This window comes from Dendrobium catenatum, unplaced genomic scaffold (genome assembly GCF_001605985.2).
Source record: "Dendrobium catenatum unplaced genomic scaffold, ASM160598v2 original_scaffold_144855, whole genome shotgun sequence".
Classification (NCBI taxonomy): domain Eukaryota; kingdom Viridiplantae; phylum Streptophyta; class Magnoliopsida; order Asparagales; family Orchidaceae; genus Dendrobium; species Dendrobium catenatum.
In genome coordinates this window covers 95,750-111,847 of record NW_021463285.1, presented here as the reverse complement: position 1 = coordinate 111,847, position 16,098 = coordinate 95,750, and the positions used below count along the sequence as shown (strand labels likewise).

At 32.9% G+C, this 16,098-nt stretch overlaps 2 protein-coding genes across 3 annotated transcripts; both read right to left on the bottom strand.

Moving 5' to 3' along the window:
• Positions 1–351: 351 nt before the first annotated feature.
• On the bottom strand, positions 352–4,389 carry LOC110113190. 2 transcript variants are annotated; one of them, XM_020845651.2, is made up of 4 exons: positions 3,953–4,384; positions 3,188–3,240; positions 2,031–2,207; positions 352–686 (listed from the first exon to the last, which is right to left on the bottom strand). In XM_020845651.2, exons 1-4 carry the CDS (start codon positions 4,253–4,255, stop codon positions 470–472), a joined length of 750 nt encoding a protein of 249 aa, XP_020701310.2. In that variant the 5' UTR covers positions 4,256–4,384; the 3' UTR covers positions 352–469. The 2 variants fall into 2 exon arrangements, with proteins under 2 accessions (XP_020701310.2, XP_028548040.1); XM_028692207.1 differs by lacking the exon at positions 352–686 and adding an exon at positions 1,284–1,818 and having other exon boundaries at positions 3,953–4,389.
• Positions 4,390–6,542: 2,153 nt separating this feature from the next.
• LOC110113244 (MICOS complex subunit Mic10-like) lies at positions 6,543–13,849 on the bottom strand. Its single transcript, XM_020845731.2, has 3 exons — positions 13,607–13,849; positions 12,423–12,571; positions 6,543–6,771 (listed from the first exon to the last, which is right to left on the bottom strand). Exons 1-3 carry the CDS (start codon positions 13,734–13,736, stop codon positions 6,757–6,759), a joined length of 294 nt encoding a protein of 97 aa, XP_020701390.1. The 5' UTR covers positions 13,737–13,849; the 3' UTR covers positions 6,543–6,756.
• Positions 13,850–16,098: the final 2,249 nt, after the last annotated feature.

Here is a 16,098-nt window from a genome sequence, read left to right as displayed (position 1 = left end):
TTGAAAACCTATGAAGTCAATGAGGCATAGCAAAGGATAACTGTGGAAGTTAAGAGTTTAGGGTTTTGTTTGGTGTAATTTTTTCGCTGCTTCTTAAAGCAGTTTTTTAATATAAAAATTAAATTTTTTGTACTAAAAATTTGCTTTAAAAAATAGGAAGCAAATCGTTCTGAATGAAGCCTAGATGTTAGTGTACATGTAAAATTGGATGTTGGCGGATATTGATCAACTTTAGACATTGACCAAAGGGCATCAAGTGTAGGAGCTAATGGACATTATTAACCTAGTAGGCAAATATTTAGTATCATCAGCTATAGGAGAATGTTTATTTGTTTGAGAGAACCAGGGAAGTCATTCAAGAAGATAAACTCTCATGAACCACATACAACATCTATCAACAACATGGAACATCAAATCAAATTCCATAACAATTCCTGTATGAGTAATGATTTTCTACGATTAAATTCCACTATAAAACAAAGGATTTGACCATAAGAATGCGTTTTTTCTTTCCAATCCAAGTAATCCAATGTGGATCTATAGAAACAATCTTAAAACCAGCCTTCGAATACAATTTCTTGGCTGCCAAATCATCTTCATAAGCTCTCAGAGCAATATAGTCATGACCCCATAGCTGTGACAAAGCATCACAAGCTTTAAGCAGCACAGTTCCTACCTTCTGCCTCCTGTCATTTTACAATTAGTTTCAAACTTCAACATTTTGTGCTAGCTTGATCTAATTCAGCTTTGGATGAACTATTTAGAAGTGCATCACTCAAGCTTACGAAAGTCAGAAAGAGGATTAATTATTTTGTGCGGACGTTGAATACCATCCAGAGATCAATCAAAATATACCACGTCACCCCTTGCTCGGTACTGTTAACGTGGCACATTCTGATTGATCTCTAGATGGCATTTTGTGTTTGATCTCTGCACATAATAATTTCTCCAGAAAGAGAGTGAGTCTATATAGTGTAAGATTTTCTGAGATATATTTACCCGTTATCAGAATCCAACATGCCAAACTTTTATAATATAGATGAGATGAAAAACATTTCCAGGGACTTGAAAGAATTTTAGTGTGAAAAGCATTAATTGCTTCCATTTACGTCAATTTACAATAGATAATCCACAGTATCCCAATATATTATTATCCATATTAGTTCTGTCGTGTCTATGGTTGTGACAAATGCCTAATGTACCTACTTTAAATTTTTGCATGATGTAATACAGTTTGATGGAATATAAATAGATTAACTAGAAAAACAAGTTGTCTACTCTAATAGTCAAAAAGTATTTAAGGATAGAGGTGCAACCGAGTCAAGCCGGCTCGGGCTTGACTCGTTAACAAGCTCGACGAGTCGAGCTTATCAAGCTCGTGAGTTGAGTTCGAACACAATTTCGAGCTCGACGGCTTAACGAGCCCGAGTTCAAACACCCCGCTGCTCGACTCGCGAGCTCGTCGAGCAGCTCGCGTAACTGCGATGGGAAAATGAAACCACGAGTCTCATGCCGGCGGGAAAATGAAAACGAAGCAGGCGTGGGGCTCATTTGGCGGAGAAATGAAAATAAAGTAGGCACTTATGCAGGGGGACGACGCAAGCGCTAGGCTCATTCGGACGCGGGGTTGTGCCGGCGGGAAGACACGGACGACGCAGACATTGACGAGAGCAGCGTGGCTCATTAACAGGCTCGAACTGCGACTCAATGAGCTCATTTTCCCTTGCCGAGTCGAGCTCGAGCTCAAGTTTGGTATTTGACAGTCGAGCACGGCTCGAACACACCCTGACTCGAGCTCGACTCAACTCATTTACACCCCTAGTTAAGAAAGAACTAATTGTAAAATATAATTAACTGTATTTAATCAAAATAAAAAAGTTTAAAAGTTATTCATAAGTCAAATACAACAGATATAAAATAATTCCTATAAGATGCCACGTTAGCTGCTATAGAAACAATAACAAAGCAATAATTTATATTTATATTTAAATTAGCCATCTTTTAATATAATTTTGTCATTGAAAACTTACCTAAACTTAGAGCGCACTGCAATGCCAGACACATATAGGTACTCTTCTGCACCTTGAAGATGCCTAAGAACATCTTCATCGCTCTGAACAGTACAATCTACAACTCCAGCAATCCCCTCCACAGTTTCAGGTAGCAATACAGGTGCACGGATGGACTCTGCAACTAAACATGCATACCTGTTAAGAGATCGGTATTCAGGTAATGATGATGTAGAGTAGCAAGCATAGACAAAATCGTCATAAAAGCTCAACATATTTCACTTTTTAAAGGTTTAAAAGAGACGATATCTAACTTATGCCGAATGAAAATGAGAAAATTAAAATGAATGTGACAAAAGTAGTCGAATACATTATCTAATGATGATATTAGATGAATTATTAGGATGATAATTATTGAAAATAAGATACTTGAAAATAGACATAGGTGGTGTAAACATGTACAATGAAGGATAGAAAATGTAACTATTAAATATTGGCACCAAAATAATTCTCCAATCATTTGGCATTATTATAATATTCAAACTATCATTAAATGAGTTAATGAACCAAAATTATTCCTCTATAATTATAACAGCATTTAATATATCATTTATTCTTACATATTGATACGAAAAATGCATCTTCCTCAATCATTTGGCATTCTCCTAATCTTTGAATTTTCATCAAAAATATTTTTTAGCGAAACCATTATAGTCTCTATAATAAACATCTAAATCTCAATGGTTATCCCATCTGGAACTAAAGCTCTAACAGTAAGCATTTTCTTCATGGATAACTCCACCTTTCTATTTCAAGTCAATCTAAGGCTTTGTTTGGCATGGTTTTCTTGTTGCTTCTTAAAGCAGTTTTTTAGCATAATTTTTTATTGTTGTACTAAAAAATTGCTTTAAAAAGCAGTAAGAAGGCCGACCCAAATGAAACCTAAATAGACTTCATTGTTTTTTTTTTTTTTTCCATTATGCTCTTCCCACATAATTTCTGTAAAAATCTTTACCATTTCATAATTAAGATGAAAAATATTCTTCAATCAACTAGTGCACACAGCATTGGTTAACGGTTAAAACTACACATGAAATATAGTTAGCACAAGACAGTAGAAGTCATAATACTTAACTGGACAAAATCAAGAGCACACGCAAAGGAAAACAGTGCCAAACCTGTCTGATGGCGAATTTCTGATTCTGTACATAAGGGCAGAAAGCACTTCAGCCTACATTATTATGCACAGATGATGAGCGAGAGAAGTTTCAAAAAAAAAAAAAAAAACTAGAATAAATTCCTTTAAGAGAACTGGTGGATTAAAATATCAGTCCACAAATTTTGTCCCTTCTTGAGCATACACATTAGAGCAATTAGAGTATAAAAAATACAGTAAGCTCACATGCATTCGTAACTGAAACATTAAAAAAAAAAAAAAAATCTAACAAAGAAATGCTATTAGATAACATTAAGGATGATATGGCCTGAAACTTCGAAGGTATGTTGTAGATTATTAATGATAGTTGTGTCCATGAAGCAGTTGGACGGAAAGCATGTATAATGTGTACATGAGAACTTTTTTTGACTATAAGATATTTTAAGCCAATTCTCGGTTGAAGATGCCTACAGTTCAATTTTAGATATCTCTTTTTTCTCTCAATTGTGCATCCTTAGCTTGATCATACTCGGTCTCTTAACCTACAGGGCTCATTTGAACAGTTTCTCGTTAAACCAATTTTGTAAGAGATTCTCTAAGACACGCCATCAATCTCCTTCTTGCACCTTAGCACGATTCATTTCTCATTCTAGCTTATCTTCCACAGGACAACTTTTGATCCATAGAATCAATCCAAAAATTATGATCCATTAAAAAACTAACAAACCGCAACAAGATAATGTGATAAACTGAAACAAACCTAAGAAATATACAAAGCATTGATCACCTTGAAGAACTCAAAAAATACATCATTGAAGAATGAAACAGGCACATGGAATGCCTCAGCCTGCACATCTGCCACCTTCCTCATTTCATCCCCCGACACAGTCATCCTCCTCACTCCCCACCCAAACTCCTCCACCAAATACTCGCCACCGGCAACGGAAAGGTGAGCCGCCTTGCTCCGCTTCGTCCTCAACCTAGGGTTTCTTCTCTGTTGAGAAGATTCATTGCAGATTTGACAGAGCAAGTCGCCTGGAGAATGGAAGAAGAAACGGGTAGCTGCTTTCAGTCCGGTAGCTGCGGCCATGGAGAAATTTGGCGGCAAAGGGAAGGGGAGTTCGGATCAGGAGGAAGCGATTTCGGAAATCTCGTGGTTCTGAGTTGCTTCCTATCTGCAGAAGCGATTAGGACTGTAAACGAACTGATTGTTCGCTAACTCGCGGTTCGGCTACGTTGTGATCGTTTGATTTGGTTAATTAATTAAATAAGTTTGAATATTTTTTAAAATATTAGATATTAAAAAAAATAAAATTGAATAATTATATATATTTGACTTATTTATATTTATGAATATTTTTAAAAATATTTGATATAGAGCTAATGAGAAAATTATTTAATTTAAATAATAAATATCTATTAATTGATATTATGTTATTATGTGTGATTTAATTAAAACTAATTTTATTTTATAATATTTTATAAGTATAAATTTATACATGATTAAATATGATTTTATACACTTTGTGAGTTTGAGGAATGCTCAATAAACTAGTTCATTTATGAGCTCAACAAAACTTCAAGGATATGTTTGTTAGCGGACATAATATAACTATTCGTTAGTAGTCTTGACAAAATCATTCTAATTGAATTCAAATATGGCTCTTCCCAAGAGAAGTTTCAGAGGGTTTCGCCTTATATGGTTTCGACTCCTAATGCTCTTCCACTCTGCATTGTGTGAGTTCCCTATGCATTGTTTTACACTAAGGCTGATTTCTCGTCTCCAACAAAGGTTGCATATGTTTTTCTCTTCTCCCTCCTGCTAGCCTGTTTATCCAGGCATTTTTTTCCTCTCTCATCAAAGTCTTTATTATGGATCCTCGATTATATATATATCTACTCAATATAGAACCTATAGGTATGTAATTAAATGTGAAATTCTAGGACTCTAGAATAGGCAAAAATAAAAATTGTGAAATATATAAGAATAATCCCAGTATATATATATATTATATTATATATATATTTATATATATATATATATATATATAAAGAGTAAGAGTAGGACAATTCTCTAGGAATTGTGGCCTTATGTTTGGAGGGTAGCAGTACTTCATGTCTTGGAGTGGAGTTTAGGGTGAGTGATGTGCGTTGAGCTGTAATGTTTAGGAAAGATTTGGGGAAATCTAGATAATTAATAGCTCCCTAGCTGTTAGTGGGTTTTGGAAGGTTGATGGCAGCGGCCCAACATCAAACTTATGTATACTATTATATATATATATATATATATATAAAAGCTTGTCATAGATGGAAAAGTAGGAGAGGAAAAAAGAGAAAGGAAGGAGCACCTGAGGTTGTAGTGCAGGATTCGTTCATCGAGGCAATTAGAAGAAACGTCTTGCCTGAGTTAGGCTCTCAATGTCCTATTTTTATTTCAATTATGATATTTCTATTAAAATTTACAAAATAAAATATATTTTTTATAAGTATAACAAAAATTTCCACCATAAAATTTTTGGTATGCTATAAAATGTCTTGTTTTGATTATTTTAACTATAAGAAGTTGATATTTAATGCGAATTTTTTAGTATTTTCTGAAAAAAAAATGAAATTTTTAGTAATTAGCTATAATTCATTAAAAGTGCTAAAATAAGGTTTTAAATGTCCCTTATAAGTGATTTTAAAAATGATAAATGTTAAACATGTAGGTCAATTATACATGCATCAATCCTGAATAATCGTACATATAGGGCTTAAGATTTAGGGTTTCAATATCATGTATATTTGTAATTCTGCATGTGTAATCATGCTCATATGGCTGAAATTCAGACGTCGGAGATGTTAAAGTACAATACAAATTCTATCATACAAGTTCAATTTTTTTCCTGTTATCATTATTGTTTTTCATTTTTTTTTCCTATTATGTTTCTAATTATGGCCTCATATGTCAAGTGCAAATCTAGGAGGTTATTCATAGCCCCATTTGCTTTGTATGATTGCCAATGGTTCAAAGGAGCAATAAGTAAATGTCAAGTTATAAGGGTAATCTTATTAATCTCCTCCTTGGCCTATTGAGGGTTGATCCTAAAAGACATAAGTGAAAATAGAGTTATAAACAAAACATAATAAAAATAAATAAAAGTGTTATTTATATATTTTTAAATATATATATATATATATATACACATGTGTTATTCTATATCACAACATAAATAAAATAACTAAAAAATTAAAAAAATGAAAACAAGTGACTCCTAATTTGTTTGGCACACCTTGCATGAAGCAATCAAACATAGATCTCCACACAGGTGATTGGGTTCTCAAAATCACAGAGCAATCTACTAATCATACCCAGTAGGGTTATTTTACTGAAGAAATTAAAAAACAATAGAGACCTGCTGCATTTTTGGAATAGAAAAACATAACATCAGTGTTTTCTTTTCTAGTAATTTTGCATCAAATGTGAATTGGACAAAACCACCAGTCATAGAAAGTTGGTTCAGATACATATTATAAAATGAAGAACAGCTCACTGATCAAGCTGAAAATACAGATAAATAAGGTCCTGATGACATTTGTCTGTGGCAAGCTTCACTTCTGCTGTTCCTGGATGCAAAAAAGAGTGGAAGGGAGATATTTAGTGAATAAGGACTCAGGGTTGTAATAAGGTCTGAATCCAACAGTAATAAAAGATTGATATGGACATGATTCATGTGAAAACAACAGTGAGTTGAGCTGAGGGAAACAGAATTATATATAGAAAAAGTCATTCATAGAAGAAAAAAAAGTGTGTATTCCATAGAAAATACTAACAGAAACTTGGTCACAGTGACATAGACCGAGTTCCTCATAAGCTTGAGTCGTACAAATGCAAGGTCGAGCTTTTAAGCTCATTAATGGCATTTCCAAAATATACGATAAGAAAAAGGGCAAGAGAAGACTGAGGCTTCGTTTGGGACGGCTTTCTTGTTAGTAAATTTTTTGTACTAGAAAGCTGATTTAAGAAGTAGTAAGAAAGCCATCCCAAATGAAGCCTGAATCGCTAGTGGAAGGTCTAGTAATCTGAATTCTAAAGCACACTTTCTTAAAGAGATCTTAGAGAGCATGATCACAAACAAGTCCTTCATCTACTATTATTGGTAGTTGGTCCCTAATTCAAACGAAACAAGTCATGAGAGAAAGAGAGAGAGCTGAACGTAGAAAGAGAGAGAGAGAGAGAGGAGAGAGAGAGGAGAGAGAGAGAAGGGGTGGGGGCAGAGAAAAAGAGAGGGAGGGAGAGAAATCTTTTGTCTACCATTCATGGTGGTCCGTACCTCCAATGAGAACAACCATTAGACACAGATGTAATCCCACCTCCAACTCCAACAAGATGAGAAGCATAGAAAACCCCTTCATGCTGAAACATTGTTACAGTGATTGGATATGTAAAAGACTTGCTTAAACAAACTTATTACGAAACGCATGAGAAAAACTCCTATTTTCAATTTAAAACTTAAATTACAAATTTATAATTCAAAATTCATTAAAATTCAACCATTGCCATCCAATGGTCCAGATTTTTTGACTTCTTATTTTGATCACCAAATCTCCAATCAATAATCCATCTTTATCTTTTGACTCCTAATGACTTGATCTTTATTTTTAACGGTGTAACTTGAGAATCTCCATCAAGAGATTCTCCAGAACAATGCCACCTTATTTTGGCACATTCATTCCTGCAAATAGGAGCTCTTTTTATTCTTTTGACCGTTTAACTTATTCTTTTTTTTCTTACTTTTTACAATTATGTCTTTTGCGCAGGCTAAGATGGTGCATCTTCCTTGATTGGATGCATATCAATAATGGGTACTATTATTGCTACGCTCTTCATCAGTAAGAGAGCTCTTAACCCCTTGATAAGATCTTATGGAATAGTCGTTCTCTCTATTTCCTTTGAAGCTGAAATAATAAACTAACTTTATATTTTTTCCCCTCTTTTTACAAGTTAAAATTTTCTGTTGCCTTCAATAAAAGATAATATTCATATTCCACAAATATGGACAACCTAGAATTGCATAGCATTCATCCAACAGTACAACTTTAGAAACTAGCTCATTAATAAAATCTCTAGAGAAACAAAACTAAGAGAACATGATTTAGCAACTTAACAAATATTGACATTTTGAAATCAGCTCAAACAAATTGATTTTGAATGTTAAATAGTGACTAACCCCAATCTCTCAACCAACATTACAGAGATAAGATTTTTTTCATAACATGGATCCAAAATTGCATTGACAATGGCATATTTCATCTAAACTTAAAGTGGAACACTTCTTCTCTAGCTTCCTTACTGGTATGGGCATGCAAAATCAAGGACAATGCATTAAACTTGTTCTCTCATCTGCCTTTATCACTCCTACATTAACTAATTTTGTAGTAATGAGGTTCTTTTTCTTCTTGTCTTACAATTTTACCCGATTTTGTACTTCCAACGATTCTCAAGTTTATGCCCAAGCTTTTTGTAGTACCAACATTGCGATCTAATATCTTGTTCCTCTATAGCTGAGCTATCGATATTCTACTTCTGTGTAAGTCACAAGCTGGGATTTTATACCAATAAAAAGAGTAAAGTTTCTTTTGTCAGGTACTATAACTTTTGTGCTAGCTTCAAGAAAGCCAGTAACCAAAAAAAAAAAAAGCTTCAATTCTATGTGAAGTTTTTTATATAGTCCAACTACATATCTAATGAATAGAAATTTTTTATCAATAAAAGTTTTAAAGCAGCTGTCTGCCTTCTAAATTCCATCGAGTATTCTTGTACATTCAGCCTATTTTCCTTCTTAAAATTTTATCATTGGATAACTTTTCTTCTGTGTTCAATAGGATAAAATTAAGCTTTTAACTATCTTTTGAATTTTGACCATGTCAAATTGGACTAATCATAATTCTTAGATTAAGAATTCCACTGCCCTAAAGTGTGTAAGGGCAGTTCAAACTAGCAAATGCAATTTTCTTTTATTTGGATAATCATAAACCTTAAAATGTATTTCAAGAAGCTCAAACTTATTATTTGTTACTTCAGCCCTGATTTTCCGTCAAAGTAAAACTTAATTCCAACTTTGCCTCTACCTTAAAGAGGAAATATTCTTCTTTTATCATTTATGCACCCTTCTCATTTTCTCTATTTGTTTTCGTATTTACCTTTATATGATGCTGTCTTCTATGGGATAGCTCTCCTTAGTCCAGGCGAGTTGGTGATGGAGTAGATGTTGGTGGCACTATCATGGTAGCAAGAAATTCAACTCATAGTCAAACTAATCAACCATCTACTTGGCCATCACTTATTTTATGCTAAGAAGACCTCCAATTGTTTGTAATATTTCCAATAGATGTAAATCCCCTAGCATCATAGAATCAAAAAAGATATCCTTCCCATCCTCGGTTTAACCATGAGAACTTTTTCTTATCGGTTGAAACTATACTCGGATACCTAATTATGATCCACGATTGAAATTATATAAGAGTTGTGACTCAGAAGCAATATTTGAACAAAGATATCACGCAGAGGTGAAGATAAAAATCTATAATTAGAATGATTATGTTATATGGATTTTAATGTTTATCCAATAAAAGCCAATAAAGTAGTGGTTGATAGAGAACCTGATTGTAAAAAGAATGTGAATTTTAAGATGGATGCCTAAATAACTATAGAAGACGGAGAAAAACTTGCATAGATAGAGCATGAACAAGAGAAAGCAAAAGTTGTGCAAAAAAAATTATATAAACTATAAATAACACCATGTATTACATGACGATTTAAAGAGGATGATTCATATCACCAATTACAAAAAATTGTTATGAGGCTAATGATGATGATGATATAGAACACAAAAAATGAAATATCTTAGTATTTTATTTTCCATAGCAAATTAGACAATCAATAACAATAACAAAAAATAGAAGGAAATTAGGTCCAGGAAATTAAAAGAGCTTTCACAATGCGGAAACTAAATATAGCAATCATAAAATGTAAATTGCAAGATCTTCATGATCAAGAAGGGAAAAAAATCATAGCCCAAACAACTAAAACTAAACTTGAAAAAAAAAATTAGACTCCACTTTTCACAATAAGCAAGAAGTGAAAAGGAGGATGGAGATTAGAGAGCTCAATTTCAATGAGGGTAAGTGAGAAACAACCATTTGGAGGTCCTAAAACTCCAAACATTAGTGGAGCTTTAAAAAAGCAAATGTTCTGCCTAAGTGGCATTGATCAGAACAAGCTCACAACAAGTTATCTTTTCCATAAAGGTGAAAAAATAGAACCAAACAAGCTCAATGTACAATAAAAGACAGTAATGGAGATTCTGGAAGCTCTAAACAAAGGAAATTAATGATTTATGGAAATTTCAAGTAGTTATCTTCCTAAAGAGATGAAATCAGCAAGAAGAGTACCGAAGTATTAGATTCAACCAATAGAAACTTTAATGGATGAATCTTTTATATGATAGATATGATCCAACATATCAACACTTAATGGAAATAAATCGAAACCAACAGGTGAGAATGCATAAACATAGTATTATGGGATAACATCTCAACAAAAGAATTTGCTATGTCACTCTCGATCTATCTGGTACAACTTACAAAATATATTCTCTCTTATCCAAGACAAACTATGATATGCAAAAAGCATCCTTGAATTCTCTCTATTATCTTATAAACTTGGGCATAACTAAACTTTCATGGTATGCCCACAGAGAAAATAACAAAAATAAATACATCAAATCTAAAATATCAAATATGGTTAAACTTTCATGCAACAAAAGCACTCACTGCCACAAAACAAACCCAAAGTTTATTGACATCTTGTTAAATAGAATTTGCTCTTGGTTTGTTTTATATAGGAATAGAATTTTATGTTTCCATAAAAATTAGTATAACTCACTAATTGTATATAATGCTAACGACGTGCGTAGTTTGTATATTGGGATCAAATCTACTGAGCTTTAAGATTGAGTTGACTATTGGGATCAAATCTACTGAGCTTTAAGATTGAGTTGACTATTAAGACAATTTTCTAGCGTCTAACGTTCTATCTTTCAATCCAAATAAGCATATCTCAATAGCTACTTGTATGGTACCATACAGTCTGTAAATGCTCCCGTTATTTTGCGCCAGCCATTTTGCGTCAAAGCTTTAAATTGTTCACAATTTAGGCTACATCCGAATTTTTTTGGAAATTTTTTGTTGAGTTGCTGGGAACTTAAAATGTACCTTCATTTCAAGCTTGTGCAAAGGCTGAACTCTTAAAAGATAAATAGTTTCAGCAAAGCACCTAATAATAATTTCCCCATGGTTCACTTTTTATATTCCCATGGTCCACTTTTTATATTTTAATATATTCACTGTTTTAGTGGAAATAAGTTTGAATATGTCAGATCCTAAATCATCCTAATTTAATTGATTAGTATATTCCAAAAATACCTAATCTTATAAAGAGAATAATGAAGGCTGCATCAATGCAAAATCTTTCCATCTTCTAGAATGGTTCATGAGGAAGCAAGCCCAATTATCCCCCCTTAATGAGCCTTTGTCTTCATTATCTCTAAGTTCAAATCAGGCAAATGAACATAATGACCCCCAAATTTGTGAGAGGCGAAGCTCAAACCAATAGGCTATTAAATGTCATTTTCTTACCTCTATTTTGGCTAGGGTAATTAATTTATAACAAGTAGTTATTCATTTAAATCTCATATTTTCTCCCACTTATAGCAATCTTATAATACAAAAGCAATTATCTTGCCAAAAGTATGACACATTTACTATATTTATCTCCCTGTGTGTGCACGTTAGCAAGTTGATTTATAATATCATAAGATTTGATCGATTTTATGCTATTATAGGTAAAATTTGTAGAGTTTCTATATTAACAATAGGGTTTCTTAGCATGACGTTAGAACTAAGACATAGTGTTTTATATTAAAATTGATAAATCAATTGCAACAACAACAAAGATATTGTGGATATGAAATTAATCATTTGAGTGCATTAATCACGTCAATGATATATATAACAGAAAGGCAATAATTTATTGTTGATACAAAGTCATGCATTAAAAAATAACAAAAAAAAAATCAAATCAAATCACTAACATGCTCCACTGGAGTCTGGAGACCAAAATAAAATCAAGACTATTTTCTATAAGTAAATCAAATGGATTGCAAGAGAATTAAATTTGCATGGTCAAAATAAGTATTTAAACACAAATTTCTTACTTGAGATGAACCATAAGGAACACTTGAAATCTTTGAAGATGTCCATTTTGGAACAGAACCCTCAAATAGGTAAGAGCATTCAGTATATGCAGTTCCAATCCCTACTCCAGCACCGAAAGCTACAGATGCCCATCGAGTTATTGGACTTCCTGGGAAGATAAAAAAAACAACGAAAGAACTCATGAGTGATACTTATGAAAGCCAATATCTTCAACCTAGCTAACAATGCACACCAACCCTAAGAGAAAAACATTTTGTCCATTTATTTCAGCATTGTCAATTATTTCAGTTAGAGATGGGAAAACTCAAATTGTAACACAATATAGGGCATCCTACAGCATCAACATTTACAATCTGACCTGATGTTTTAAGGAATACACTCACAATCATTCAAAATTTCATCTCTTTCTAAAATGCTAGAGAATCTACTCCATTTTAATAGGGAAAAAACAAAAAAGGAAGGCTTGGCTATGGTACGAAACTGCATAAAAAAACATCAAATCTTCTTTTTCTTCTAATATTAAAGGGAAAACACAAAGAAAATAAGTCTTTAGATATAAAGAATCCTGATTACAATCAAAACTGGATAAATTCAAATGTTATAATTTTCTTCTCTTGTTGCCGAGCTGTTACACATTAAGCCATGAGTCGGGAGTATTAGTTAAGTAAGATTAATAAAAAATTGCGTGATTCCATCATTAATCGTAATCCTTTGGGAATAACTTTGGAAGTTTAGAACTGCAACATCTAGAACCACAATCCGAGATATGCCATCTGCCTAAAAATTTTGAAGGCATAATCACCATTTAAATATCCCGTAGTGGGAAAACCGTGTTGTAACTTCTAAGAGGATCATTATATCAACTAATAAGCACCACATTCACAAGAATCAATTTTAAGCGCATCATCAAACCATAACACGCATGACTAACAGTAAATTACCACTAATTTGATTCAAAAAATTAGAATGAAGAGAGTAGTAAAAATAACGATAAAAATTGAAATATAAGCACCTCTTCTCCAGCTAATAATTATTTTCCCCTATATACATGAAGAAAAGTCGGTGCAAAAGCCCGAACGAAACGAAGGTCTAAAAACCACAAAAGGAAAAACGCATTATAGCTGAGCGTTTGCTGGTAAAAGAGATCAACATAATTAAGGAGAAGGAGGGGGGAGAAGCTGACGGAAGAAGAGGAGTCCAGCCAAGGTTCCAGCAAGGGACGAGTAGGCGAATCGGCGGACGGTGAGGTCAATACAGGCGTCCCATTTGGCATCTAGGGCCGTCCGCGATTTCTTCAACTCTTCTTCCGCCATGGATTCTGAAGTAAAAACGACCGATCGAAGAGAACCCTTTTATCGCTTACAGGCGTTCCCCTTTCTCTCGTTGTTAGGCTCTAGTCCGGGAGAAATTAGTAGGTCAAGGTCGTCAGCTTGTAATTTGTATAATTTTGAACACGGCCTTTTTTAAGAAAGAGAAATATTTAATTTAAATTAGAAATAAAAGTATAGTATTAAAAAAATTATAAAAAAAAATAAATTAGTCAGACAGAATGGCGCATTCTATTGAATGCACTAAACTGTTTGTCATATTTAGAATAAGCCAAACAATTTTGCACATTCAATGGAATGTGTTATATTATTTGGCACATTCGTCCTTTAGTATAGCGCGTTGCTACAATTCTGTGAAATTTAGTTCGGCTGACTGGGAGGCATGCGGGGTGACATTCTAAAGAATGCGTCAAGTCATTTGATGAATTCTTTCGAATGTGCCAATTTATTTGACTTATTTGTTTCGTTTTAAATTTTAAAACTAACATGCACGTACTACTAAAAATATATATTATACATGTTATTTTTAAAAAAAATTTCTTTGTACACAAGGTATACATATCTTATGTATATGTCATAAGCATTTGAACTCCACACAAAATAATTTCTCCTAATTCAAGTACACTTTCGAGAGAGGATAGCCGTATGAAGCTAGGTCTCCTTGGAAAATAATCAACATGTTCACAAGCTATTTGAAAATACTAAAATAGCTTTAATTTGTAAATATTTTCAATTTAGTCCACATATGATGAAGCTTCCCTGTCCAAAAGACAAGTGAAGAATCCACCATAGTAGTGATACAATGATAAAGAGGAGTGAAGATTAAAATAAACGTTTAACGGAGGCTAAAAAAGTCCTGCTATTCAAATTGGAGGTTACATTAACAAAAAATCTTTTAATGGGTGGAGGACTCATAAAGTATGCATAACTTTATGGGTCTTTTAAATCTTGTCCTTATTAGGCTTACCTTGGGCCGTGATGCAGGATAAGAAGTGGCATAGTTTCCCCCAAGTAGGCGAAAACTGGAACTCCCATGCAAGGTTAGAAAAGAGATGAATGGTGAGTCTAATTCTTTTGGGACCTGTACGCATTAGACTATGACATATGTTCATGTGCCCAACAAAGTTTTCTTAACCAAATGAGACAAAGAGTGGAAGATCGAAAGAGACGAAGAAACTTCTTCCTTTTTGTTTATCGCTTCCCTAGTGTTAGCTAACAAACAGAATGATTCTTGGAGTTATAATAAAGATTATGGATACTAATGATGAGGCGTGATGCCGGGAGATAAGGATTGGTACATAAAGCCCAACTTTTTAATTAGAGTTATTGATGGTGGTGTCTGTCATGCTTCATAATCTAATTTGGAAAGAAATGCACATTTTATCTTTTTATAATAACAATCAGAGCTATCTAATTCAATTCAATAATAAAATATTAGCAAAAATAAATTTATTGATCAAAACATTAACATGCATTTATTTTTAATACACAAAGATCATATACAGTAGTCATGAGTCATACAAAATGTAACATATTATTTGTCCATCCTTATCTCCCTTTTCTTCCTTACTTCCAGTTGGTTTGTCCTATGCTATAACACTAGCCAGCTACATCGTACTATTTGACGATACTGGAGCTGCACTATGTTGTTCATTCAATATATTTTGTTGTGGTAGATCCATTTCATTTGTTCACTTGTGCAATCTTGTATGAACAATTCGCATATGCAATCAATTATATATGTAAAATAATACACATTAATCTACTCAATCTTACCTGATTCATAATCGATTATTACAGCTCTGCTGATAATTTAATTATTCAAAAAAACAAAAAACTCTGATACTAAATTTTGTCATACCCAGAATCTAATTTGAAAAGAATTGTATATCTTATCTTTTAATAATAATAATTATAGCTATCAAATTTCTTTCAATAATAAAATACCAAAAGAAATAAATATATTGATCATAATATCAATATATATCTATGTTTATTACCCAAATATCATATACATTAGCCATGAGTCATAAAAATATAACATATTGCATGCCCACTATTGAGCTCAAAAAAATAACTAAAAGACGTGAAACATAAAGAATCCTATATTTGATTAGCTTCACACTCATGAACTTTTTTCCTAGCATGAAATTATTAAATCACATATATGGAGCTTATAAAGCCCAATAGATCAATATAATCATACCACTAAACTCAACATGGAAAAAAAATAATATGTATGAAATTATTCAATTCATAATGATAGCAAGCAATGAAATTATGAATCTGTGTAAAAACAATAAAATATATGTGATAATAGTAAGGTTTGTAAGACAGTAGAATACAT